This window comes from Sparus aurata, chromosome 10 (genome assembly GCF_900880675.1).
Source record: "Sparus aurata chromosome 10, fSpaAur1.1, whole genome shotgun sequence".
NCBI lineage: Eukaryota > Metazoa > Chordata > Actinopteri > Spariformes > Sparidae > Sparus > Sparus aurata.
In genome coordinates, this window is record NC_044196.1 from 5,770,231 (window position 1) to 5,797,074 (window position 26,844).

Below are 26,844 nucleotides of genomic sequence, written 5' to 3' on the forward strand. Positions count from 1 at the left end.
CTCCTCCAGACCTAAACCCTTCCTCTGCAGCTCATCTCTGGTGTTCAGACGAGGGTAAACCGGTCTGTGCTCACATCTGATCTCACAGCTGTTTCTGGGTCAGAACCTCCTCCTAAGTCTGTTCACCTCATTCATGTATTATCTCTGTCCAGATGTTAAGAGGTTCCTAAATCATGAAATCATAAGTAATTTGTTTTATCTCTCAAAATAACTTCAATGTAAACTCATTTCCTCATGGGGTCATGAACACTCTCCTGAGACAGAAGCTCTATTCTGCCCTCTGCTGCAGGTCAGCCGCCATCACATCTGTCTCTGGGCTGGGCTGGGTTGGGTTGACACATCATCCAACAAGAAAAGACCCTCCCATGTTGTACGTGTCGTTGATAACAGTGTTTTGCATCCCTAGAAGGTACTCCTGAGCTGGATGGACTCTGTCACACCTGCTACAGGTACGTTCTGCACTAGTAGAATGCTTTATCCAGACAATAAAACCATGTTTTTTTAAATAATTTGTTTGTGTAATTTCTCATTTCAGTGACCCATAATGTGTTACCTAAAAGATGGGCCATGTTTTAAATCTTCACGTACTTGTTTTACTGCTGGTCCGTCCTCAGACACCCTGTGTTACAGGTAACTTACTGCACACAAACACACACAGCAAGTGACAGCTTGATAAAAGTTACAGTACATGAAATGATTTCATTTTTATATCTAAAGTGAACAGACATCACAGTAATGTGAAGTAAGTGGTCAATGTTTATAGATCTGACATGTCCAGACAGCCGAGCTACCGGACATCTGATACATATTAATCACATTGAAATTCAAACTGTCGCACACTGAGCAGGTGTTTTGACTGAACGTCATGCTATCTCTCCTCATCCCGTGGTCTTTACATAAAACAAAATGGTCAGGACTCAAACAGAACACAGTCAGGGAGAAAGCAGGGTAAAGGGAAAAAAAGAGAGAAGCGAAAGAAAGTTCAAACCAGGAAAAACATGAGGAAGAAAAGGTAGAAACAAACCATGGGAGAAGGGACATGAAGACAGAGGACCAGGCTCAGGGGAACAACAGAGACAAACTGACAGAGACAGCAGGGAGAACACAGACTGTAGGTGTGACGGGTGAATCACATCAGGGCAGGCAGACAATCAACCTGCAGGGAAAACACAGGGAGGGCTGCTTCAAGATAAAAGAAGAACCAACAAAACCACAGCGCAAACTCTAACAAATGTCACTGTAGTTTAAGGGCTGCTAAGGTTTAACTCGACCAATGAGATCTTTAGAAACGTCATCAGCTGATTCACTGTTGTTTCTTCAGGTCATGTTCAGGTCGTCGGTCCAGCTCAGCCAGTAGTGGCAGCAGTGGGTCAGGACATAGTTTTACCGTGCCACCTGGAACCTGCAGCGAATGCTTCAGAAATGACAGTGGAGTGGACCAGACCCGACCTGGAGCCCAGATTTGTCTATGTGTGGCGTGACGGAGTGGAACTGGAGAGTAAAAAACATCCAGTCTACGAGGGAAGAACATCAGTGTTCAGTGATGAACTGAAGCACGGAAACATTTCACTGAAACTCTCCAGAGTGAGAATATCTGACGAGGGACGATACAGATGCTTCATTCCAGATGTGGGTGACTCTTCTGTTCAGCTTATTCCAGGTAAGTTCATGTCAAATGTTTCCATCATTACTATCATGTCATTTTTTATTTTGTCTGTGTGTTTGTGAAAATGTGCTGTTGAACATTACACTGTTCTTCATCAGCAACATGCAAATGTACCTCGATTCCTCTGGTTCATGAGTTCAATGAGCAGATCTGTAAACGTGCATCAGTGACCTGTCACCTGTTCCTCCTGTCCTCCATCCTCAGGAGCCGTCTCTTCACCTTTCATAGTGAGGATAGAGAGAAGCAGCAGTGGACATGTAGTTCTACAGTGTGAGTCTACCGGCTGGTATCCAGAACCTGAGGTGTTCTGGCTGGACGGTGAGGGAAACCTCCTCTCTGCTGGACCTACAGAGACAGTCAGAGGTCCTGATGACCTCTATACTGTCAGCAGCAGAGTGACTGTGGAGAAGAGACACAGCAACAGCTTCACCTGTAGAGTCCAACAGAACCACACCAACCAGACCAGAGAGACACTCATACATGTTTCAGGTAGGACATGTTCAGTTCTTTCTTCAGTTTTAGTTTTAAAACACATATGTGTATTTTTCTATACTGTATATGATTCAGAAGATTATAATGTTTGTGTTTTTTACATTTCAGATGACATCTTCGAGGCCCAGCACAGTTCTGGTGCTGTCATTGCTTTGGCTGTTTTTTTGTCCCTTTCTCTCCTCACTAATGTTTTCCTTTGGATATGTTATTGTCGAAAGAGGTAGATGACTTAATAACTTACTTCTGTGGATAATATCACAATTAAAACCTGCTTTTTGTTCAACCCTGTTGTCTGCGGTTTGTTGTTAAGAACAAATATTTAATTTTAATCATAAGCTGAGTCGCTAGTTGTTGACAGAGCAACAGTTTCATCTGCAGGGTCCAACAGAACAGCACCAACCAGACCACAGAGATCAGATCATTTAATCTCTATTTAAATTGCTGTAGAAAGATCTATAACAGCAATATTGACAGAATATTGAATATCAACCCATTATATCTGTCAACACTAGCTCTCTATTGCTAATGTTATTATTGGTGTAACCTACATTAAAATTATTTTCATTGTTATCACCCAGATATAACCTGTTATTAAGGAAAAAAAAGTGTCATGCACTTCTGATGAACATGTTTTCCTTCCTTGCAGAACAAACAATTAATCAGTCAGACTGAAGTCTCTGACTCCTGTCCAGCTGGTGGCGCTGCAGGCCTGACAACAGCCTGCTGCTGCCTGACATCAGGGACAAACTGTTGATCATGCTGTTGGTGCTGCAAACTTCTCTGCATGAATAATGAGGTTTAGATTGTAGTTATTATAAGTTAGAAGCAAATTGCCGGCATTTTGACAGGATTAGACTATCATGCTTTGAACTGATCAGAAGCTGAAACAAAACTCAAATATCACAAACTCACCCTCAGCTTCTACAGGGATGCGTGACTACATACTCTTTGCAATATGCTGAATAAAAAAAGAATAATATGATAGATAGAGGATGCTAATGTTTACACAAGACTGTGGCTGTAAACTGTGTGTGTCTGCTTCAGGTCACACTGCTGCACAGTCACCACCACAAGGAGTCTATTTAAAAGCAGCTGCAGCGAAACATCGTGGTCTAGCTGATACCTCGGTAACAGACTCAGGCTGCGGGTTAGCAGAAGGGCTCAGATGAACACATGTGATGACGACAGCATCATCAGCCTGTTGTGAAATGCTATAAAGAGGCCATTTATTTTTGATTCTTGTAACCATCAAACTCTGCACGGAAGGCACAAGACTTCACTTAAACCCATTAAACAAGTGAACTTTAAAACAACAGTTCCTAAAGAGCTGTTTGTTAGATTATCATGTGAATGTTAGACACTCGCAGTTAAGTTACAAAAATGTTTATTAAAAAAGATTGGCAATTGCTGTTACATTGCTGTTTTACAGATAGTAACCAGGAAGAAAACGAGACACAAATAAAATGATGCAAGTCGTGCGTGATGTAGAGATGACTGAGATATAAAGAGAAACATAAAGGAAATACAAACAAAAACAACAATGACAAAACTTGTACTCGGCTTTGAATGAAATTCAACAAAAGCATACTGTACTCTTGTTAAATTTACTGACTACCATATGTAATATTAATCCAAACACGTGGCAAACTGCCAAATTAAGTATTAAATATTAAAAGCAAAGGTTTATGGATTACAGTGACAACTTCCTGGCACATGCAGCACAGCGTGATGTAAGCATCTTCTTCAGTATGGAGATTCTTCCTCCATGGTCTGTGACACACACAGGAAGTACATGGATAAAATAATATTTTAAATACCAGCAATCAACGCTTTATCACAAGTGACCACATATACTACAATTTCCAGTATTTTCTTTTTACCACCAGGTACATTTACTTGTTGCTTTAATATCACAGTTGATTTTGATTATAGCAGCATCAAAGTTGTCGTACCGTATCGATGGAAGCATATTGGGGATCCAGATCTGTTAAAGGTGGTTCTTCTGATACTGGAGAAAACGGAAGCAAATTGAATTGCTTCAGTCTTTTCTTTGAATTGGTCATTGTAAAACCCAAACATCTCATTTAGTCTTATTTATCTGGGGATGGTTTGTCTTTAGAAACACATCAATGTAACACATAACTATTAAAATTTGATCTAACTGAGGTATATGGCCTTAAAATTATCTTATCTTATCTTATCTTATAGCATTGATATATTGTCTAGTCTACTACTGCAGGGCATTGGCCATTTAACTGGTTCATTTTGTCATCTCAGTCATTATTTAAGTGTGTTTTCATATTGAAGCTTTAACTTAGCACTTTTACTGATGGTCTAAATGTGTTATTGTGCCCTGAGGTACTATTTTGAGCAATTCATTTGATCCATTGCATGGTCTTCAATCGTTAAAGGATCATATTTACCATTTCGAAGATCTTGTGGAGCGTCATAGTCGCTGAAAGAGGAGTTAAAAGACTGAGGTACCTCCTGATCTGAAAATAAACATATACAAAATGACGTTATACTGTGTCATGTAGTTGGTTTCAAGCTAATATCAGCATGCTACTTTGGTCCTGCTGAGGACTGCAGACTGGGGGGGGGGGGGGGCTGAGCTGCTCGTCTTACCTTTTTCTGTCTGTGGTTTTGTGCCGTGGTTTGTGTCAAGATGGAGGCTCAAATTATCAGCAGCGTCTGCAGCGCCTGAAACGCAGCACCGTGACACGTAGATGATTTGAACCTTTACAACAGAGGTTCTCAGACATTTGTGGTTACACCTTTAAACTGACATCTATCTAGCTGCACCTGCTGTCACTGTTGTTGAGCTTTAAGCAATTACCTTCTTTTTTCTCGTCTTTTCTGATGACATCATGCAGGTCCTTGTTTGGATCATTCATCCTTGCCTCAAGTAGGACTGCAACATAGAAAAGAAATCTTTGCTTACTTTGGTGTTCCCTTTGGATTGTTTACATTAGGTTTAATTTTGGTACCTAGCTGTTTCTTCCGGTATAGAAGCCCAATAACCAGCAGCTGCAGCACCAATATGACACTGATGACGATCCACAGCAGGAGGAAGTAATGGCGGGAAAAATGATTCTGTTTAGAAACTGCAAAGATGACAGAAAGTACCCTGTTCAGTGAAAGGCTCTGTTTCTGTGAGATATAGTGCAAAGGTTTGTAAATCAACACTGGTGTATAAATGTGAGTGTCTGTTTTGTAAAATGCCCCCTATTGGTCAAAACGTACACAGTGCATCTTTATGAATTCATCTCTCATCTTTATCATTTATGTTATAAAACAAACAACTAATTTATCACTTTTGACAGTAAGTTGCAGATTAATAAAAATAGTTAGTAGTTGACGCTCTAGTTTGTACAACATCTTAACCTGAAAAGTGCTTGTGTCCTTTTGGTTTTGGTCGTCTGCTCTGACTGCTTTTGCCCTCTGCTGAGGGCTGTTTGATCATCGACCTTTTGCCTTACCTGTTCTGTCTGTGTATTCTGTGCGTTCTGTGCGTTCTGCGTTTGAGTCCTCACTTTTTTTCTCTGAGCCATCATACTTTGGGCTCTCCTCTAGAATTTGAGATAAATTTCCATGAGTTCAGTGATTTGTTACATTACATGAGTGTGTACGGACTCACCTACTTGCCTTGAGTCTGCTGTTTTGGAAATGATTGACGTTACTTAACACAGTCAGCGTCTGTGCTGCACAGTGATTACAAATATTGAGAAAACCATCAGCTCCATATGTGACACGCAACCCAATCGTCAGAATAATTGTAAATAATTATATGTACCAAACATATACATTTGAACATATCTTTGGTTTGCAGTGGTAAAAAAATGCCAACATGTTATTCTGCTGATTGGGCTGGTGATTGTCCCTGTATGAGCAGAATTGTTATCAGTTTACTGACAATATGTCTCACCTTTGATGGACAGCCGTCTCTCTGGTGATTCTCCAGCTCCAGACATTATGCATTTGTAGAATCCTTCATCAGACTTGGAAACACTGTGGATGGTCAGCTTTCCTGTAGAGCTGCTCCTGATGAGGTGGCCATTTTTGTAGAAATCTGCTTTGAGGTTGGTGGAAGTCTCCTTGTTTCTACAGCGCAGAGTCACAGCATCTCCCTCCTTCACAGGAACCGCAGGACTCTCCAGGATCACAGAACCAGCTGAACAATGCCATAAAAAGATATGTATAACAGTTTTATGCAAACAGATTAAAGATGATTCAGGGTTGCCTTTTCAAGCATACACTGAATGTAAATCAGTTAAGTTGCAGTTTATATCTGGAGTTGACTTGGTGAAACAATAATAAAAAAGAAAATACTAACATGCTTTGCTTCACTTTATCACATTTACCTCTCACATGCAGCCAGCTCTCTGGTGATTCTCCAGCTCCAGAGATGTTACACTTGTAGTTTCCTTCATCAGACTTGGAAACTCTGTGGATGGTCATCTCTCCTTTAGAGCTGCTCTCAACATGGAGGCCATCTTTATAGAAATCAGCTGGCAGGTTGGAAGAAGTCTTCTTCTTTCTACAGCTCAGAGACACATCTTCCCCCTCCATCACAGGCAGGACAGGACTCTCCAGGATCACAGAACCATCTGAACAACATTACAACATGTTTAGGAGCAAAAGGGCAATAAAGAGTATTCTTTAGAAATATAGAATTAGGGACTGGAGATAACATTTATGTCACTGATGTGTTGTGATTTTAAAATTGAAATCTACCTACAGTCAACATACCAGTGACAGTGATGTGGACAGTGTTGCTTCTCTCTCCTCCTCCACCTTCACACCAGTATTCTCCACTGTCTGATATAACAGCATACTCAATGGTGCAGGTCAAGGTTGACGTCACTGTGACATTTGAGCATGTTTTCAAGAATTCGTTGGCATTCCTCACTCTCCATCCAGCCAAGACATTTACCCCAAAACAGGTAAATGAGATGGACTGATATTCAAAGATCTGCAGTCTGGTTGGAGCGATACGAACAGCTGCATCTGACACTGAGCAACAGAGAACAAGATTAATTAAGACCCAGTTTACTTACAGTTATTGTCCAAATATGTTAAGAAAGTAGACGTGAAGCAATCAAATAGGCTTGAGTCATTAGATTGTCCACATTACACAGCTGAAGCATATCTGATGGCAGGGGTTTTTTTGTGCATGACTCAAAATAACAGTTATAAAGTGCTTCATGGAGCGTGAACAAAGATAGTATTCATGCAGTGGAAATACTTGTCATCAGAAATATATCTCAAGAAAGGATTTCGACTGCGTGTTTAAACAGAAGTAGGAAGATGCAAAAAAGAGTCTGAAGCCACTGAACTCTGACAACAATGTTAGACATCTCTAGTTGCAAGCAGACAGAACAGTTTAATACAGGTTATGATCTCACTAATACAGGGGTTAACAGTTCAGAAAGGTAGAATGGGGCCACATATTGGTTATTGCTGTCATTTACTGTCACAGAGCGACTAGACTGCTAGAATTCTCAGGGGAGACTGATAAATTAGTGGAGAGTCATCGGCGTAAAAGTCAACTTTCATTTCTTGTATCCCACAACATTTAATGAAGCAACTTGTACTCACCAGATTTCTGAGAGTAACTTGGCTGAACATGTGCAACCAGCAGCATCAACAGACTCACCACTGCGAAGCAGAAAAAAACAGAGCTTAATAGTTGCTTATATTCAATTACTAAATCATGTGCAGAGACTTATCCAAGTGGCTTACTGTTATTTACTACGTTCATATGGACACACAAGAAATGAAGAGGACAAATTCAGAACTTACACAGTCTGATGCAGAGAGCTGTAACCTCCATGCTGCCTCGCTGCTGACTGAGTGTCAGACTGACTCAAAGCTAAATGCAGCACAGTGCAGTTGAGAACCTCCTCTTCCTGTGTACATTATTTCTGGTTTTAAGCAGGCCTCAGCTTCAGTGTTACAACCGCTTCAGTCAGGCAGATATACTCTGGGTAAAAAAGGAGCATGGTTATATTTGCTAGTTAACACAAAACAACATGTAAACATTGTAAATTGTCATGCATGTTTATCCAAACATCCATGGGAATCACTCCAGTAATTCTTGAGGTTTTTTGCTGACTGGATAATTCAAACCAAAGATTCACTAATTGGATAGTCGTGAAGAGAGGGAGCAGCGAAAGAGCTAGAGTGTAAATGGAAGTGAGGAGTAAAATAAAGAGTCAAGACTATCTTCCTGTTTGAACTTCTGCTGACCTCCTAATGTCTGACAATGATAGACTGAACAGTGGTTAGCAGTCCTTTTCTGCCCCCTGCAGACCCGTAAAATAAGCTGTTGTCGTTGCTCCTGTGTCATTGACTTTAGATGTGATTATAGTATTTTATACTCTTACTTACTTACTTATACATTACACATTAACATAGAAAATGAATCCAAGTTTGAAGGCAGCTAAAGGCTGGCACAGCAACATATATGATGACACAGGTGAAGTCTGGTGCCAGGAGCCAATGGGTGGGTATCAGGAAAGTACTTGTACCTGGTCACTTCAGGCCTCGGACTCTTTGGGTTGGCTGTCTTGTTGTCCTCTTTGTGTTCTCTTCTTCCCAGGCCTCCAAGAACCAGATGGGTTTGGGTTTTGTGTTTTTTGTTTGCATCACTGAAACCTAGGCTCAGTTCAGAAATACACCCTAGTACTTTGCTTTCAGAATGTCAAATTTTAGATTTTTTATGTAAACTGCTTGGACCCAGATTATTGGCACTTTGAGCTCTATGTATTAAAATGATTGTAATAAAATGTTCATTATCTTCCTGTTTTGAATTGCCAGAGAAGCACTGAGGATTTTTTAATGTTAAGAATAGACATTAATGAGTTGTTATTCATTAAATATTTAATGACAAATTAATAATTGTTCCTAACTGACTCATCTAAACTAGTATTTACGTATAAAGCATGCTGTGAAGTTACTATGTGCTTGCTTATTCCTTACTGATTATTTTACCTTCCTTCCTAATTACTAACCTCTCAAAGTTATTCTTAACAAGAAACCACAGACAACATGATTCTTTTTTAAAAAAGCATGTTTTAATGATCATATTTAGGCAGCATATATATTCACATCCACACATTTAAAACAGATACAAACAAGCTAATACTACAGGGATCAACAACAAACCAGTGTCTGTATCCAGGGAAGTAAGTTAACAAGTTGTCATTGTCAGTACCTCTTCCGACAATAACGTATCCAAAGGATAAGATTAGTAAAGAAAGAAAGGGCCAAAAAAACAGCCAAAGCAATGACAGTACCAGAACTGCACTGGGTCTTGAAGATGTTATCTGAAATGTAAAAAAAAAAATACATAGAATTACATACACATAGAAAAATTTATATTTGTGTTTTGAAACTAAAACTAAAGAAGACTTATAATTATGGGACGTGTTTACCATTTTGGAGAGCTTGCGTTTACCTTGAACATGTATGAGTGTCTCTCTGGTCTGGTTGGTGCGGTTCTGTTGGACTCTACAGGTGAAGCTGTTGCTGTGTCTCTTCTCCACAGTCACTCTGCTGCTGACAGTATAGAGGTCATCAGGACCTCTGACTGTCTCTGTAGGTCCAGCAGAGAGGAGGTTTCCCTCACCGTCCAGCCAGAAAACCTCAGGTTCTGGATACCAGCCTGAAGACTCACACTGTAGAACCACCCCATCACTGCCTCTGTCAATACCAACGATGAAAAATGTAGATGCAGCATCTGATGGAGGAGAAGACAAGAAATGATACTCTTTAACTGTAACTCAATATATTCTTGCATAACTTTACATTTGTTGGAGATTTGACACATTTTTTTGGCAAAAAACTGAAGCAGAGTAAAACCCCCCTAATTAAAGAATGAAAAGTATCACCATGTGGACGGTTTACATGCTGTGTACTCACTTACCAACAACAAGCTCCACGAATGATTCTTTGTTCCATCCTGGAATGAAGCATCTGTACTTTCCCTCATCAGAGGGTTTGAGGTTGGACAGTTTCAGCGAAATGTCTCCAGACTTCAGTATTTCCTCAAAGATTGATGTTCTTCCTTTGTAGGAAGGATGCTGCAGGTCCACCAGGTTCTCACCAGAATGCCACACATGGACAAATCTGGGCTTCAGGTCAGGTCTTATCCATTCAAATGTAATGGCAGCGGCATCAACGGCAGGTTAAAGGTGGCATGGCAAGGTGATGTTATCACCAACTGATGCTACGACTGGCTGAAGTGGACCAATGACTTCAGACTGACCTGAGCGAGAAGCAGATCTGTTTTTAGCTTGTATACTTGTGTCAGTACGCCCTCCCACTGCAGGGGACGTATTGGTGCACTGATCTATCAGAACATGTAGTGGGATATACAGTTGAATTTTCAATGTAAAAAGGGTAACAAGCATGTTGGCCAAAATGGAATCAGCGGGTCAGTATCTAAAAGAAAAACAAAAATGAAATTGGCCAAGTACATTGCAAGTGGTTGCATCTTTGGGACACAATGTTGTAATATAGAATGACATTACACAAACACACTTTGGAACTGATTAGGTGAAAAAAACTATATGAAATATTACAGTAAAGGTTTGATTTATAGACTGCTAGCCAAACTCAGGTAACTTTGGTTTATAATTTGGGCTCCTGTTGTCTCAGGTTTATGATACAACAGTGCTGGTTTACTGTAGTTTTTCTTTGTTTTATTTCTTTCTTTGTGCCAACACATGTCTTTTTATTTCTTAATACTCTACCTCCACATGAATCTGGCAGGAGAAGTAAGGCAGCCACAGCACTGAAGACACTGAGGTGAGACAACATACCGTGAATCATGTCGGAGATTAGATCTAAAAATTGACACAAACCAGTTATGAGATGTTACTGTCCAGGTAGACCAAACACAACAATGATGAATCTGAAATGGTGGTATTTGCAAAAAACTTAACAAACAAGAAACAAGAAAAATACAAACAAAAAACACTAAACAAACACATATGATACTGCTTATTCTAATATTTCCAGTATTGAGATTCACTGTGCATCACACAGTGACAATATCCGAATGGTCGGTTCAGTATTATTTCTCTGTGCTAGCACCTGAGTTCCAGTCATAGCCGACTTAAAGCTGACCTACATTTTCAACTGCTAACCTACTTTGTTCAGGGAGTTACAACTGAGCTCTCAATCCAGGCTTTGTACATACTTTATGGATGTGTTGTTTTTGTAGTTCTTTGTATCTGTGATATTACTTACTTTGGACTTGTTGATATGTTGATGTCAAATATTCGTTTTAGGTTGTTCTTTATCATAAAACACTTCCTTAGCACATTAGCATATGTTGTTTCCCAGAATATGAAAAAAACTACCACTGTTTCAGTTTAAGTTTTGTAATCAATAATCTACCTGGTAGTTTATAAAGCATATAATGTTTTCGATGCATAGCAGTTTGTTGTTTCAGAGTTCTAAACAAAGAGTTATATCTGTGGTGCCACAAAATGATGTTCTAAAATAAAGGTTGACAGTAAAACAAGGAAAAACATCCAGATTCATGGAAAACTACAAAACAGTAACACTCTGTAAAGTCATGTTTAAACTTTCATTTAAAATGATAGTTTCTATCAAACGACAAATGAAGCAGACATACCTGATTCTTGGCTAAGTCACACAGCCCCAGAAAACATTATCTGACCAATAAAACGTAGACTTTAACCTTGAAGAGCTGACACAAGGCGTTGTAGGTTAGTAGATTATTATAAGATAGTCTTACTTTAAACCAACACGTACAAACTATTTTAAATATTCATTTAAAATACATTTCTATATCAAACTGAGCCGACATTCCCTGCTGCTCAAAGTAATAAATATCAGCCTGCAAGTTCAAAACAACTGTACCTGTATATTTCTACACTCAAACATGAGCATTAAGATTTCTGTATGGACAAAGGAACATTTTTATAATGATGGCAGGTGTGAAGTTTGAGGAGTTACTTTGCATGGTTTCTGTCAGTGTGTGTGTGTGTGTGTGTTTGGTGTGTGCATGTGTGTGTGTGTGTACATGCATATATGTGTATGTGTGTGAGTGAGTTATGTTTTATAAATTAATGCAGTAAATATTGAGTAAAATACAATAAGCAACATTTCTTTAAGATAAGCTTATATGATAAAACTCAAGTAAATACAGCACTGTTCTGCAACTGTTAGCCTGATTATTCCCTCTTTTATTAAAAAGGTGACAAATAAACAGAGTATCTTGAAAGAATGAAGCTAAAAAACAGGAAAAATACTGTATTTCAACAGGGTTCAGTCCCCATTATTTAGCAGTGGTTTTTGGTGTCCTTAAAAATGTTTTCTATATTGTCCGAAATCATCCGAAAATGTCGTTTTCTGAGTGTCCCAGTCAGTAATATCCCAGTCTAACTGATAGATGATAGACTGACATACAAGCCCAACAACACAAGAGTCAAATGTCACCAGCAGGTCACTTTATTATGTGTGTTTTCCGAGACAGCACACATATTGAGGCATACAAAAAAAGCAACCAAACCCCACTGGCTCCACCTGAGTGTCACACTAAAATCACCGTGTGGGCGGTTTGACCACATGGAGTGTATTTAACAGCTGCAGGAGCTGCGTTCTTATTATCAGCGTCTCACACGTGAGCAGACAGAACAATGTGGTTGAACCAAAAAATAAACACCAGTGAAGTGTCCTACTGCGTATCTGTTAACCACTACAGCCCATTGTCTGAAGTCACTAGATTAATGAATGCACATAAAGTGTACTGTATTTCAATACAATCCCAATCTAATATAATCATATTTTGCATTCAAGTAACATGATAAAATACAAGTGTCATATATTTGTTTTGTTAGCCATGGAAAAGAAAATACAAATGTATCATTTTGAAGTTATGAAAGGTATATAGAAGACATATAGATGCACAGTAACACTGAATTTGACGTTATTTTAATAACTGACTTGAAAAATAAATGAATATGTTCAACACAGTTATATACAAACAGTATATATCATTTGTTCCATCTTCTTTTTTCTCATTTCTTCCTCAGTGACTTGGCTCTCTGTGTCCTGTGAGACAGAAAACACTCTATGTAATATATTAGTGGTGGAACAATCTAAACTCAAGGGTCGCTTACTCAGTGTCTTCAGGAGCTTGAACAATTGGAACTCGATTATGTGTCCTCACATGACCTAGATTCTGAACAATGAAGCTTTGAAAGTTGGCAGGGACTTTATGTCATCATACCAGTAGGTTTTCATCATTGCTCAATATTAAAGGAGAACTTCGGTCGATTTAAACATGCAGCTTCATTGCTCAAGCTACCCTTGACCTCCGAGTATCGAAGACGCGAACACATTTGGTCCAGCCATTACAGAGCTCCGTGAACGGAGATGTAGCATTGAACGCTAACTGCATGGGGTCAGAACTTCACGCTTGACCAAACTAGTCAATCCGTCGAGCGTGCACTTACTCCCTCACTGGCAGAGACGGAAACGTATTCCAGCATTTTCGTGTGTATGTTCATAATGTACATGTCCATGTTACAACCTGTCATGAGCCATGAGCCTTACAATAGCCTGTTAAGCCTGTTAAGTGCACACTCGCTGGATACGCTAGCTTGGTCTAGCTACCGGAAGACGCGGATGTCAACAAACAGGTAAGTAGCTCCTTGCACAAACACACTGTTTTAACTACTTTTTTATTCATTTTGAGTCATACACGCTACAGTGCTGTGTGCTAAGGTGTCTGCTGATGTTGCATAACTTCTGGTGTGAGATGTGGAGCATGTTAAGATGCTTAAAACACAGTGTAAAGTTCTGACCCCATGCAGTTAGCGTTCAATGCTACATCTCCGTTCACGGAGCTCTGTAATGGCTGGACCAAATTTGTTCGCGTCTTTGGTACTCGCAAGTCAAGGGTAGCTTGAGCAATGAAGCTGCATGTTTAAATCGACCGAAGTTCTCCTTTAAGAAAATATAACCTGCTGAGTTGGGACAATTTGATTAAATATGTAAATACTTGTCTTATGTACAAGATTATACATGGTTCCACCTCTCCTCCGCTCAGACAGTTCGTCAACATAAGAACAACTGCATATGGGTTCACAAGAGGTGCAGCAAGAGGAGACTGTATTATTCCACTTAGGAAAAGTTCTTTTAGTCAGTCTGCATTCTCTGTTAGAGCTGCACTAGAATGGAATTCCATCCCAGCAACTATTAGAGACCTGAATAGCTATAGTTTATTCAGAGCTCATTTGAAGAGATGGTTAATTGGTGCTCAGCTCTGTCAGCACTAACACTTGATTACACCTTCCTGTCCTCCGTCTGTGCTGAACCTGTAGCCATCTTCTCTTTTTACTGCGTGCTTTCTTATTGTGGTCTTGTTTTTATTGTGTTGCATGCATTCTGTATTTGTGCTTCTGCTTTGCATGCTGTGGTGTGATGTGTCTTGCGTCTTGAATGATGTTTTCTAAATTGATGTTATATATGCTATTTTGTCATGTTTGTTAACTGCTGTGCATGTTTTGTAGATAGCCCTGGCTAGTAATTTTGTAATTTTAATCTAATTTTTTCTATATTCTGTTCTGTTTTTAGGGTGACTTTAACATCTGTCTAGGGACTACAGATGAAAATAGCCTCTTGGCTAATTCTGGCACATTTACAGTAATGTTATTAATGTGCACTGTCCCTGTTTTCAAATAAACTAAACTTAAACCAACTTTGTAATGTTCTGGTTGGTGCAGGACCTTAGGACCAGGTTCATTGAAGCCTACGGCAGATGCATGGAGTAGACTATGAGTATCACAGCATCCTGAATTCGCCCATTTATCCCTTTCATATTGTCAAGTATTTGTTGTTACTACATTTACATAATGGACGTACTGACATTTTCTCATGTGGTTTGTGTCTGAGGAGCTCAAATTATCACCAGCAGCTGTGACACTTATTGACTGAGCGAAGTCACATGTGGCTTTTTAATAATAGTCAATGCATCAGTCAGTACAGCGGTGGTATTTTAACCTTGTCTGAGCGAGAGACCGTCTTACAGCCACTGTGAGACTGAACACATCAGAGAAGTCAAAACACCTTGAACCCAATTTGAACAAAGTAACATTGGGCCTCATTCATGAACCGTTCTTACGAGCAAATTTGTTCTTAAGCCCCACTTACGATGATTTGACAAAGATTGTGTCATTCATGAATTTTTTCTTATCTAGAATCTTTTCTTAGGCAAGAACAAATCCTACGAACACTCAGGAGTACTCTTACGCAAATTTCAGTGCCGAAATGTTGGCATGGTTGTGTTTTCTTCTTTTGTGTAGTTCAATAAAATGCAATATTACAGTGATAATTCTGTCATATTTATTCATTTATTTATTCATTTCATATTTTTGGTAATTTACAAAGAATTTAAATTCTAAAATAAATTAAATGTGCCAATGATTTAAGATAAATCAAGTAAATTGGAAACATGCCATCAATTAGTAACCCCCCCACCCTATTTATACGTGGCATTTCTCCATCCAAGGCCTGCAAAACAATGGCATATATATTGCTCCTGCGGCTTTCTTCAATGTAAGAACACAGCTGCGAACAATTCTGAGGCTTACGAACGAGTTAGTGAATCTGACGTAGGGTTTTCTTAAGGAACCTCTTAAGAACAACTTAAGAAAGAATCTAAGAAGATTCTTAAGAAGATATTGGTGAATGAGGCCCAATGTGATCGCATTTTCAAGTGTATCTCCTCTGACCTCAAAGATATACCTGACAAAAAGCATAATGAAATGTTCTCATGATCTTAATGACCAAACTATCTTTTACCTGTATGAGTTATGTGTGTGTAACTCTGAGTTTCCCACAGTGAAGCAGAACCACCACAGGCAACAGCAGAGCCACAATCAAAATGGTGAGAACGGTCCTTACGAGGAGGAGAAGACAGAAGGGGTGATCCAAGGAGAAACAGGTCACTCTGTAAAGATCTGTAGAGACAAGACAATTTATTTGCTGTAACAGCATGCAACAGGCTGTCTCTAAAGGCTGCTGAAGCCTTACTCAACTAATTAGTAGCTGAGCTAACTAGAAGTTGAGCTTTAAACAGTTGAGCTGTCCTCACACTGAGGGCATGCTAAATTGATTTTAGCTTTATTAATCCTAAACTGTGCATTGTTTACCTCTGACAGCCAACCAGCTCTCTGGTGATTCTCCAGCTCCAGATATTCTGCACTTGTAGAGTCCCTCATCAGACTTGGAAACTCTGTGGATGGTCATCTCTCCTGTAGAGCTGCTCTTGATAAGAAGTCCCTCTCTATAGAAATCCGCTGTGTGGTTGGAAGAAGTGTGCTTGTTTCTGCATTTCAGAGTCACAGCGTCTGCTTCCATCACAGGAAGGGCAGGACTCTCCAGGATCACAGAACCAGCTGAAAGATGTAATAGATGTTTCTGATATGTTATGAAATATACTTGTTTAATCGTTTAGTGGAAGTTAATAACATAATTGTTGTCAGTTTCATCTCTTCTTTTAGGCCTCTTGTGGCAGAATTTTTAACATTACAAGAGGTCATTTCACAGATTTTAAAGCAATGACTTGCTATAGAAACTTACATACTAATAGTATGCTGTATCGTAGGCAACTAGACTTGTTTCAGTTTCTTGAAGGGTTCTCTCCTCTCACCTAAAAGGCTTCTCAGTTCTAACTAAGTGGAGCGGAGTCGCAGGCTTTTAAACTCTGTGTGGGAGTGTCCTTGCAGAGTTGTTAAGGACACCTGTGAGCTCTGAGTTTCAAAGTCATTAGGGCGACTTGTGGCACCCCAACTGGCTGTCATGTTGGTTGCTAGGGCTAGGTAAATCCTGGTGTGAATGGTTGTTAAGCTATATAGGGAGGAAACTCAGTAAACAAAAACATATTTTATTCATGCACTTAGAAAGCTGAGTTCCCTCCTCAGACAGCTTAAGGACTATTTGCATCTGGGCTGGTAAGGTCAATAACCCACTAGTGCAAGTGGCACTAAAGACTCAAAACTCAGTATGATAACACCGACACAGAGTTTAAAAGCTTGCCAACACCCCGTCCCCCATTTAGTTAGAACTGAAGAAGCCTCTTGGATGAGAGATGAAACATCTTCAACAAACAGAAACACATACAGTTGCCTACGATACCGCACTTCTTTTATTACCATGACCTGGATGACTGAGAACCTTCAACAACTTTCTATAGAAACATAACTGAATTGAAACTGTTATGTAGTGATGTGTTCTGCTTTTGGCAGAATTATTGTAGACAGAATAATAAGAAACATTCAATAATGTATAGCCGCTGAATGATAAACAGTGCAACCTCTGACAGCCAACCAGCTCTCTGGTGATTCTCCAGCTCCAGAGATTCTGCATTTGTAGAGTCCTTCATCAGACTTGGAAACTCTGTGGATGGTCATCTCTCCTGTAGAGCTGCTCCTAATGAGAAGTCCATCTTTATAGAAATCAGCTGTGAGGTTGGAAGAAGTCTTTTTCTTTCTGCAGCTCAGAGTGACAGCATCCCTCTCAACCACAGGAAGGACAGGACTCTCCAGGATCACAGAAGCATCTGAACAATTTAATAGATTGTGTCTGTTACTGATTGAAGAATCATTGTAAATATAAAATGTTTTTTTTAAAATCAACATTGGATAGATAAGCTATTCTTGCACTGCAGGCATGCTAAAACATAAACTATGCAACATTTTACCTCTGACAGCCAGCCATCTCTCTGGTGATTCTCCAGCTCCAGAGATTCTGCATTTGTAGAATCCTTCATCAGACTTGGAAACACTGTGGATGGTCAGCTTTCCTGTAGAGCTGCTCCTGATGAGGTGGCCATGTTTGTAGAAATCTGCTTTGAGATTGGTGGAAGTCTCCTTGTTTCTACAGCGCAGAGTGACAGCATCTCCATCCTTCACAGGAACAGCAGGACTCTCCAGGATCACAGAACCAGCTGAACAATGGCATAAATTATATTTATAACATTTTTATGCAAACAGTTTATAGATGGTTCAGGGTTGCCTTTTCAAGCATACGTTGAATGTAAATCAGTCAAGTTGCAGCTCACATCTGGAGTTGACTTGATGAAACAATAATTAAAATAATTATAAGAATACTAACTTGCCTTTCACTTTATCACATTTACCTCTCACATGCAGCCAGCTCTCTGGTGATTCTCCAGCTCCAGAGATGTTACACTTGTAGAGTCCCTCATCAGACTTGGAAACTCTGTGGATGATCATCTCTCCTGTAGAGCTGCTCCCAACATGGAGGCCATCTTTATAGAAATCAGCTGGCAGGTTGGAAGAAGTCTTCTTCTTTCTACAGCTCAGAGACACATCTTCCCCCTCCATCACGGGCAGGACAGGACTCTCCAGGATGACAGAACCATCTGAACAACATTACAACATGTTTAGAAGCAAAAGGGCAATAAAGAGTATTCTTTAGAAATACAGAATTAGGGACTGGAGATAACATTTATGTCACTGATGTGTTGTGATTTTAAAATTGAAATCTACCTACAGTCAACATACCAGTGATAGTGATGTGGACAGTGTTGCTTCTCTCTCCTCCACCACCTTCACACCAGTATTCTCCACTGTCTGATCTCAAGGCAAACCCAATGGTGCAGGTCAAGGTTGATGTCACTGTGACATTTGAACATGTTTTCAAGAATTCATTGGCGTTTGTCACTCTCCATCCAGCTGAGACATTTACCCCCAGACAGGTAAATGAGATGGACTGATATTCAAAGATCTGCAGTCTGGTTGGAACGATACGAACAGCTGCATCTGACACTGAGCAACAGAGAACAGGATCAATTAAGACCCAGTTTACTTACAGTTATTGTGCACATATGTTAAGAAAGCAGATGTAAAGCAATCAAAATAGGCTTCAGTCATTAGATTGTCCACTTAATTACACAGCTGAAGCATATCTGATGTCAGGAGGTTTTTTGTGCATGACTTGTCAAAATAACAGTTACAAAGTGCTTCATGGAGGTAAACAAAGATAGTAATACTTTGAGACTAGCTCAGAGTATCCCTCTCAGTCACAGGAAGGACAGGACTCTCCAGGATCACAGAACCATCTGAACAACACTACTAAAAACTGTTAAGAGGCACAGCTGTGACAAATACAGTTCTTGAGGGACTACATCAATGAATGTGACAGTGATGTTGACAGTGTTGCTCCTCTCTCCTCCTCCTCCTTCACACCAGTATTCTCCACTGTCTGATTTGTATGCAACCTCAATGGTGCAGTTAAAGGTTGACGTCAGTGAACGAACTGAACATTTTGGAATGATTTTCATGATGTTCCTCACTTTCAATTCAGTACCTCTTTCACAGGTAAATGAGACAGACTCATTTTCAAAGACTTGTAGTCTCATTGGAATGGTATGCAAAGCTGCATCTGATACTAAGTGACAGGAAAACACATACATTAAGAATCAGTCGATTACCAGATATTGTGAAAATATATCAGAAGAAGCCAAAAAATAAATAAATAAATGACACACATGGCCAAATAAAACACACAGCTGAAGCATGTCTGGTCTGCACTTTTGTTTGTGAATGACCCAAATAATGGTTACAACGTACCTGAAGGACAGTAAATGAAGGAACAAGTATGGCAAGGCACAAAAGGTAAAGCAGTAAACCCAAAGAAACTTGCATCCATTGCAGTGAGAATCCTTGTCATCAGACATATATCTCAAGAAGGGATTTCAACAGCATGTAAAGGGTCTGTCGCTTCAAACTAATACGTGGTTAACAGTTCAGAAAGGTAGAATGGGGCTAGATATTGCTGAACGTTGACTGTTATTAGTAAAAACCAAACCAAGTTTATCATTAATGAAATAAAAGTAGCTCTTATTCACTAATGGTTCCATCAGATAGCAACTCAACTGCTAGAATTTCCAGGGAAGACTGATCAATTAGATGAGAGTCGTCGGCGTAACAGATGAGTTTATCTGTGCGCTAATTAATTGAAAAATACATTTCATGATTTCCTTTTATACGTCTTAAGATCAAAAACATAACCCTTCAATGGTGTTTCTGTTATACAGGTGTTAGGCTTTCATCAAGCTGGCTCAAGCAAAAAGGTTTTAGGGTTAGAGCTAGTTTAAGAGTTAGGAGGATAATTATTTGTATCCTTATCCTTGATACTCATTCAAGTGCTACTCACTAGTTTTCTGAGGGTAACTTTGCTGAATATGTGCAACCAGCAGCATCATCAGGTTCACCACTGTAAAGACACAAGTAGATAGCTGAATATAAAGTGACTTTCATAAATCATTTATATCTAATGACTATGACATACTGTGTGTTATCATTGCAGAGACATATCAGGTCATGTTTGTAACCTACTGATCTAATCTCAAACATTTTATAACCTAAATATTAGAGAGTGATTAAAAACTCAGGGCATCTGCTACACCCTATACAATATATTTCATATAAAATTTGGTAATTTTTCTTTCTGTTGGAATTTGTAAACAAAAAATGACAAGAAAAAACAAATTGAGTACTTACACAGTCTGATGCAGAGAGCTGTAACCTCCATGCTGTCTCGCTGCTGACTGACGAGCGTCAGACTGAGTCAAAGCTAAATGCAGCACAGTGCAGCTGAGAACTTCCTCTTCCTATACAGGTTATTTCTGCTGTTGAGCAGGCCTTAGCTTCAGTGTTGCAAACACATCTGTCAGGCAGATGTACTCTAATCTTTCACATGTCTTGTAGTGATGTAGAGACGTGCTTTAGACTTCAAATTAGTGATGGGAATTCCGGCTCTTTTAAAAGAGGTTCTTATGGCTCGGCTCAGTAAAAACTCTTTTAACATCAGTAAAAATAGCCGGCTCTTTCAGCTCCTAAGTGGCTCCTCAGATTTTTTTGTTGCTTAATTAATTTATTACTGAAATAATTAAAAATTATGTCCAAAACATACATTATATCAAATGTTTTTTTATGTATATGGCTTATTATTCTCAACATGGAACAGAGTGCTACAAAAAATACATTTTAAAGTACATAGACTTTTGCACAAACTGTGTCATAGAGCTCTGGGTTGTAGGTGGAGGTGGTTGTGGTGGTGTACTGTAGATGCTGCAGCAGCAGCAACAGTTGCAGTAGACAAAGTGGCACCTTCATTAGCAGCAGGTTCACTTGCTTGTCTTTTTTCTTACCACTGCACTGATGGAAAAAAAGAAAAAAGAAAAAGAAAATAGAGGGAAAAAACAAAACAAAACAAAGCTCCAGCTGCCAGAGAGGAGCCGGTCCGATCATTCATCATTCTATTCAAAGAGCCCGCTCTCACCCTGCAGCTACAACATTTGACATTTGACCCTGACAGGTGAAGTGAGTGTCACTGATGATATCAAAGGACCTTGTTGGGAGACCCTAGGTCATGGCATTCATGTGAGTGGCCACTTGAGAAGCCCCACCTACCCGAACACAGTAACAGACCAAGTGCACCCCCTCATGGCAACAGCAGTCCTCAATGTCAGCACCACCCCGAACAGGACAATGGGCCTCATTCACCAATATCTTCTTAAGAATCTTCATAGATTCTTTCTTAAGTTGTTCTTAAGAGGTTCCTTAAGATCCTGGATCCTGGATAAGAAAAAATTCATGAATGCCACAATCTTCGTAAAATCTTCGTAAGTGGGACTTAAGAACAAATCTGTTCATAAGAACGGTTCATGAATGAGGCCCAATGTGTCTTGCCCCACTGCAAAAATTGCTCAGGAATGGCCCGATATATTTGACAAAAAGCAAAATGCCAGCAGTTTGACAGCAGAGGAAAAAGGGAGGAGACAGCAGTGTGACTGCATTGTCAAGTCTTTCAAGCCTGTTTGAACATTTGCTGAACGCCAGCCTGATATTGATGGTGTGCACATGAAAAAGATGTCCTCTTCTGCCCCCTGCAGTCCTGTTGTCTATCTCATGCTCCATTAAACAAAACAATAAAGAAACCATTATCACGGCTCTGGTTTCATTGGCTCCAGATATGATCATGTAGTATTTTACAATTGTGGTCAGCAGTTACCTGGCAACTGGATCAAAGTACTATAATGCAGGTCTATTTGTTACACATTAACAGGGACGCTGAATGTTTACAGGCATAAAGACATAAAGCAGTATACTAATGGTTTAAAATTTTAACAAACTAATCAAAGAAACAAATTCATTGATTACCATTTTTCAGACAACGCACTTTAAGGAGTTTCCACAACACTTGGAAAACTCTTAATCCTGATTCCTGACTCCACTTTTAACAGCAAGTCACACAGACTTGAATCTAATAGGCTGAGTGTGGGTAGGTACTAAAAAAGATAAGACAGAGCGGGCGCAGTGTAGTAATTTGATTTATGAAGTTGAACCGAGTGTCACTGACTGAGAAAGTAACAAAAGGTAAGACATTCTTTAAAAATAAAACTCTTGCTGTTCTGATTTCATTATCAGTTTAGTGGGAATTGTATTTTATTTGCCATCACATATAGTTCTGTATCAAACACAACTCATTTTTCAGAGTCAAAACAAGACGACTCTTTTACATTATATCATAGGTAAAATGTACTGTATACATGTACTCTCACAATGAGTAGTATACATAGAAGCTTAATTTCAATGATTTGGGGTGATATAGGAAGGCATGATTTCAGACAGTTGATATGTTCATTTCAACCGAACATGAAAACATTTTTTGTTGCTGAAATATACGGTATATTTTAATTTTCAGCGCTGCACGATGCCTCACCAGACGGACAGACTGACCTGGAATTCTTTGATTTTCCATCATACTGTGGTCTTCCTTCTCCTAACACACTCTCATGAAGGTAACTTATACATTAATATTATGATGAAAGGTCATTGTTGTCGAACTGATAGTGGAAAAATGATTTAATCACTCTGTATGGAAATGTATAAAGGCTTTTGAAAATGAATTGTAATTTTAGTGCGCAGACGGACGTTTGAATGAATTGATCTCACCTGTTGCAGTTTGTCCACAGTGGGGCACCACACTCCCACTGTAGATAAGCTGACTGGTGAAAATGAAAGTGAAAACATCCCTCTCGTTTATTGCCTGATACAGCTTGTTTGACTTTGGGAGGTCAGTTAGATAACAGATAATGTCTGGGTTGTATTTAGAGTAAGATGGAAAGGCACAGGTTAATCATTAACTCGTTCCTGTGTTGCTGTGCAGAGGTTATTAGAGTGATCACAGGTGCTGGTGTTCTTATTTAATGTTACTGTAATCCAGAGTTCAACACATGTGTTAATTATTAATTGAAAACAAATGATTGTTGTATATTTAGCCTTGATAACAGCGTATATGCTGAGTGTTCTACAAATAAGATCCAAAGAGAAATATCTAAAAACAGTGACACTGACATTCATGGTTCCCAAAGGATGAATCCTAACGACTTTGGCCCCCTGACTATAATTCACCACTGTGTTAAATCTTTACATTTAGTTGAAAGATCAAACACTTGTACACTTATTCACAGTCCCCAGAGGATAAAAAACATGAGGCTGACATGCAAAATGTTGCAACAGCTACTGAAAGGATTGCCATGAACTGCAGTTCAGAAACTCAAACTCATCCCTGGATGAATTTTATCAACTCTGACCCTGTGACTTTTTATCTAGCGCCATCATCGGGTCAAAATTGAATTGGTCCTATGCTTGGTTTATGACATGTGCGCCAGCCTTACCTGAACTTCACAGTAGATGTTAGCATGCTAAGAATCTTAACTAAGATGGTGTTTGGTATCAACTTTGCCATCGTGAGCATGTTGGCAGACTGTTATTAGCATTTAACCGTAAAGCATATAGTAGACAAGAGGTAGGAATCACAGAGTATGTATTTATTCACTGCATTGTAGTGTCAGAACATACAAAAGACAATTGCACCCAAAGAAACGTAAACAAAAATGGTTTTGCAGGATCGTACAATGCCAGTGTTTATTCTGGTGATTAGGTAAAGTATGGGATGCTAAAACATTTTATTTTCTTCAGGTCAGTGTCAGGGGAATGGTCAATCTTCTGAGCTGATAGGGGCATTGCTCGGTGAGAGCATCACTCTACCATGCCAGTTGAATCCTGCCACGGATGCAGTTAATGCGATGCTGGAGTGGGCGAGGCCTGACCTGGACCCCAGATTTGTCCATGTGAGGCGTGATGGTGAAGACCGGCTTTTTGATCAACACTCATCCTACAAGGGGAGAACATCAGTGTCCATCGATGGACTGAGACGGGGAGACATGTCACTGAAACTCTCTAAAGTCACGTTTTCTGATCAGGGAACCTACAGATGCTTCGTTCCAGGATATGATACAGATACTAGTGTTAAGCTTGTTATTTGTAAGCCAGCCCACATTTATTTATCATCCTCTGCACAGTTTTGTTCAGTCTGTTTTATTTGATTATGCGTATTACAGTCTGACTTTTCTCTTCCTTATTAGCAAACGTTTTCATTAAGATAACCAACGTCAGTCGTGGAGTTCTACAGTGTGAGTCTGCAGGCTGGTATCCAGAACCTGAGGTGTTCTGGCTGAACGGTGAGGGAAACCTCCTCTCTGCTGGACCTACAGAGACAGTCAGAGGTCCTGATGACCTCTATACTGTCAGCAGCAAAGTGACTGTGGAGAAGAGACACAGCAACAGCTTCACCTGTAGAGTCCAACAGAACCACATCAACCAGATCAGAGAGGCACTCATACATGTTTCAGGTATAATTGAGTTCTTTATGGATGATATGATAACGGTTGAGCGTCACACAGCTGTGGTCTGGTTGAAATAAATATGTTGTTCTGTGTTTTATTGTTTCAGATGATTTCTTCAAAGAGCCATCAGGTTCTGGTTCAACTGTTGCTGCCGTCATCTTTGCACTCGCTGGCGTCACGTTAGTTCTTGCAGCTTGCTTTGTTTTCTGGAAACGAAAACAAAAGAGAAACAGTAAGTCAGTGTGATGTTACAGCATCGCATCTTAATATCAATATAACAACAAAAACACTCAATCAGACAATGACCAAGACAAACGTAAAGTATGTTTGTCTCGAAATTAGACAATCAAGCATGTTCTCATTCCCGATGTGTCAAATACAGCAGCCTGATCAATAGCCTGATGCTAATTTGATGCTGTAGTTTCCACTCCAATAATAATATACAGAGCAAGATAATCCAAGTCAAGATGTGGCTGGGTTAGATGGAGCACGAAGAAGACTTTCCCTCTGGAGACCAAAGTTTACATCCTGTTTGTGATAGTCAAGAGTGATTTGTTTGTAATTTATGTTTTTAACGTTAACAAGTGAACATATATAACTGCCAAAGGTGATGTCACGTACATGAATTGTATTAGTAATTTTAATGGAAAGAATTATCTTTTTTTCTCCTGTTAGTAAGATAGTTATACTGAATCACTTGGTTTCCCAACTTGTGAAACGGTTTGGGATTGAAGGTCAGATCATCCGCCATCCAAAAGTATCAGTATTTGACTAGCTGGGGATGAGACTCAAAAATCACTCTTACTAGCACATGCTTTAACCTTACTAAGGTAATTTTTTTGGTAGGGAAGGCAATTCCAGAGAAAGCGTGACAGTATGTGCAACCTAGGAAAGACATTCAACAATCATCTTGTCCTCCAGAATCACCTTCCTTACCTTTAAGTGGTTGAATAACAGAGAAACCTTGTTCAACACCTCTTCTTTGACAGTGCTTTTATTTTATAAGTATGATTTTATACATACTTTTACATTTATATCTAATTAATTTCATTTTGTATTTATTTATCTATGTATTTCTATATTACTTCTCTTCATGAGGCCATTATGTTTGGGATTATATTATCCAACAGAGGGAGACGAGACCAAAATGTACTGTGGTGATCAGGTTGTACTGCCACTTGTTGGTCGGTGCAGTACTGTGATACTCTGGTGGGACCGTGTGTCGTGTCTTTCCTCATACACACCAGTGTGCACAAGATACATTAAACAGGGAACATCTCATATAAAGACATAGTGCTACATTTTGCTTTGTACACCCTTTAGAATTTTAAATGTATGTATTTTTTATTTATCTACAAAGATCATAGATATTTAGGATTAGATCATTTTTACATTATCACAGCAAAACTAAACTGATGAGTGTTTCTGCACACAGACTCCAAGCCAAATCTTTCGGATGAGACATCCCATGTGAAAGAAGAAACAAAAGGAGGGAATGAAGCTTTAGAACAGGAGCACCTGATGAAAGCAGCAGAAGGTGAACCACTGAAGAATCAGAGCAAGGTGGAAGAGGGAATGAACAGCAAATATGAACAAACAGGACGGTCAGATCAGATAGAGGAGGAACAGCCAGTGAAGTTCAGGAAGGAGGCAGAAGAAAATGTAGGAACAGGGTCTCAATGTGTGATGGAGAATGAAAGGCAGCAAGATGAGGTCCAGACAACAGAAGATTTGGACAACAGAGAGAAAGAGACTAAATCAGTAAGTGAAGGTAGTTCAGATCAAAAAGAGACAGAAACACTCAGAGAGAAACCAGAGAAAGGTGAGGACACAGGACACCGAGAGGAGGGGACAAAGTCTAAACAGAAGGTCAGGGTCTGATGGAAGGAGAGCAACAACCAGTCGGGGCGGGTGGAGAAGCAAA

The 26,844-nt window shown here is 39.5% G+C and overlaps 4 protein-coding genes across 4 annotated transcripts; 1 reads left to right on the forward strand and 3 right to left on the reverse strand.

Moving 5' to 3' along the window:
* The first annotated feature begins 384 nt into the window (after nucleotides 1–384).
* LOC115589831 (butyrophilin subfamily 3 member A2-like) lies at nucleotides 385–2,441 on the forward strand. Its single transcript, XM_030431005.1, has 5 exons — nucleotides 385–449; nucleotides 536–630; nucleotides 1,322–1,660; nucleotides 1,871–2,155; nucleotides 2,267–2,441. The coding sequence occupies exons 2-5, from the start codon at nucleotides 561–563 to the stop codon at nucleotides 2,380–2,382; spliced, it is 810 nt and encodes a 269-aa protein (XP_030286865.1). The 5' UTR covers nucleotides 385–449; nucleotides 536–560; the 3' UTR covers nucleotides 2,383–2,441.
* Nucleotides 2,442–3,525: 1,084 nt separating this feature from the next.
* On the reverse strand, nucleotides 3,526–7,991 carry LOC115590451 (high affinity immunoglobulin gamma Fc receptor I-like). Its single transcript, XM_030431814.1, has 12 exons — nucleotides 7,961–7,991; nucleotides 7,757–7,816; nucleotides 6,908–7,171; nucleotides 6,520–6,765; nucleotides 6,084–6,329; nucleotides 5,638–5,727; nucleotides 5,146–5,262; nucleotides 4,995–5,069; nucleotides 4,784–4,858; nucleotides 4,582–4,650; nucleotides 4,111–4,166; nucleotides 3,526–3,928 (listed from the first exon to the last, which is right to left on the reverse strand). The coding sequence occupies exons 1-12, from the start codon at nucleotides 7,989–7,991 to the stop codon at nucleotides 3,902–3,904; spliced, it is 1,356 nt and encodes a 451-aa protein (XP_030287674.1). The 3' UTR covers nucleotides 3,526–3,901.
* A 1,221-nt stretch (nucleotides 7,992–9,212) lies between these two features.
* On the reverse strand, nucleotides 9,213–10,347 carry LOC115589867 (butyrophilin-like protein 2; the record flags this gene model as incomplete). The annotated part of the gene is made up of 3 exons (XM_030431054.1): nucleotides 9,213–9,486; nucleotides 9,618–9,899; nucleotides 10,086–10,347. Coding segments are annotated over 3 exons (663 nt in total), but the record flags the coding sequence as incomplete, so codon positions are not given.
* A 555-nt stretch (nucleotides 10,348–10,902) lies between these two features.
* Nucleotides 10,903–20,758, reverse strand: LOC115590452 (high affinity immunoglobulin gamma Fc receptor I-like). The gene is made up of 5 exons (XM_030431815.1): nucleotides 20,728–20,758; nucleotides 18,727–18,990; nucleotides 17,514–17,759; nucleotides 16,351–16,596; nucleotides 10,903–10,964 (listed from the first exon to the last, which is right to left on the reverse strand). The coding sequence occupies exons 1-5, from the start codon at nucleotides 20,756–20,758 to the stop codon at nucleotides 10,903–10,905; spliced, it is 849 nt and encodes a 282-aa protein (XP_030287675.1).
* Between the last annotated feature and the right edge of the window lie 6,086 nt (nucleotides 20,759–26,844).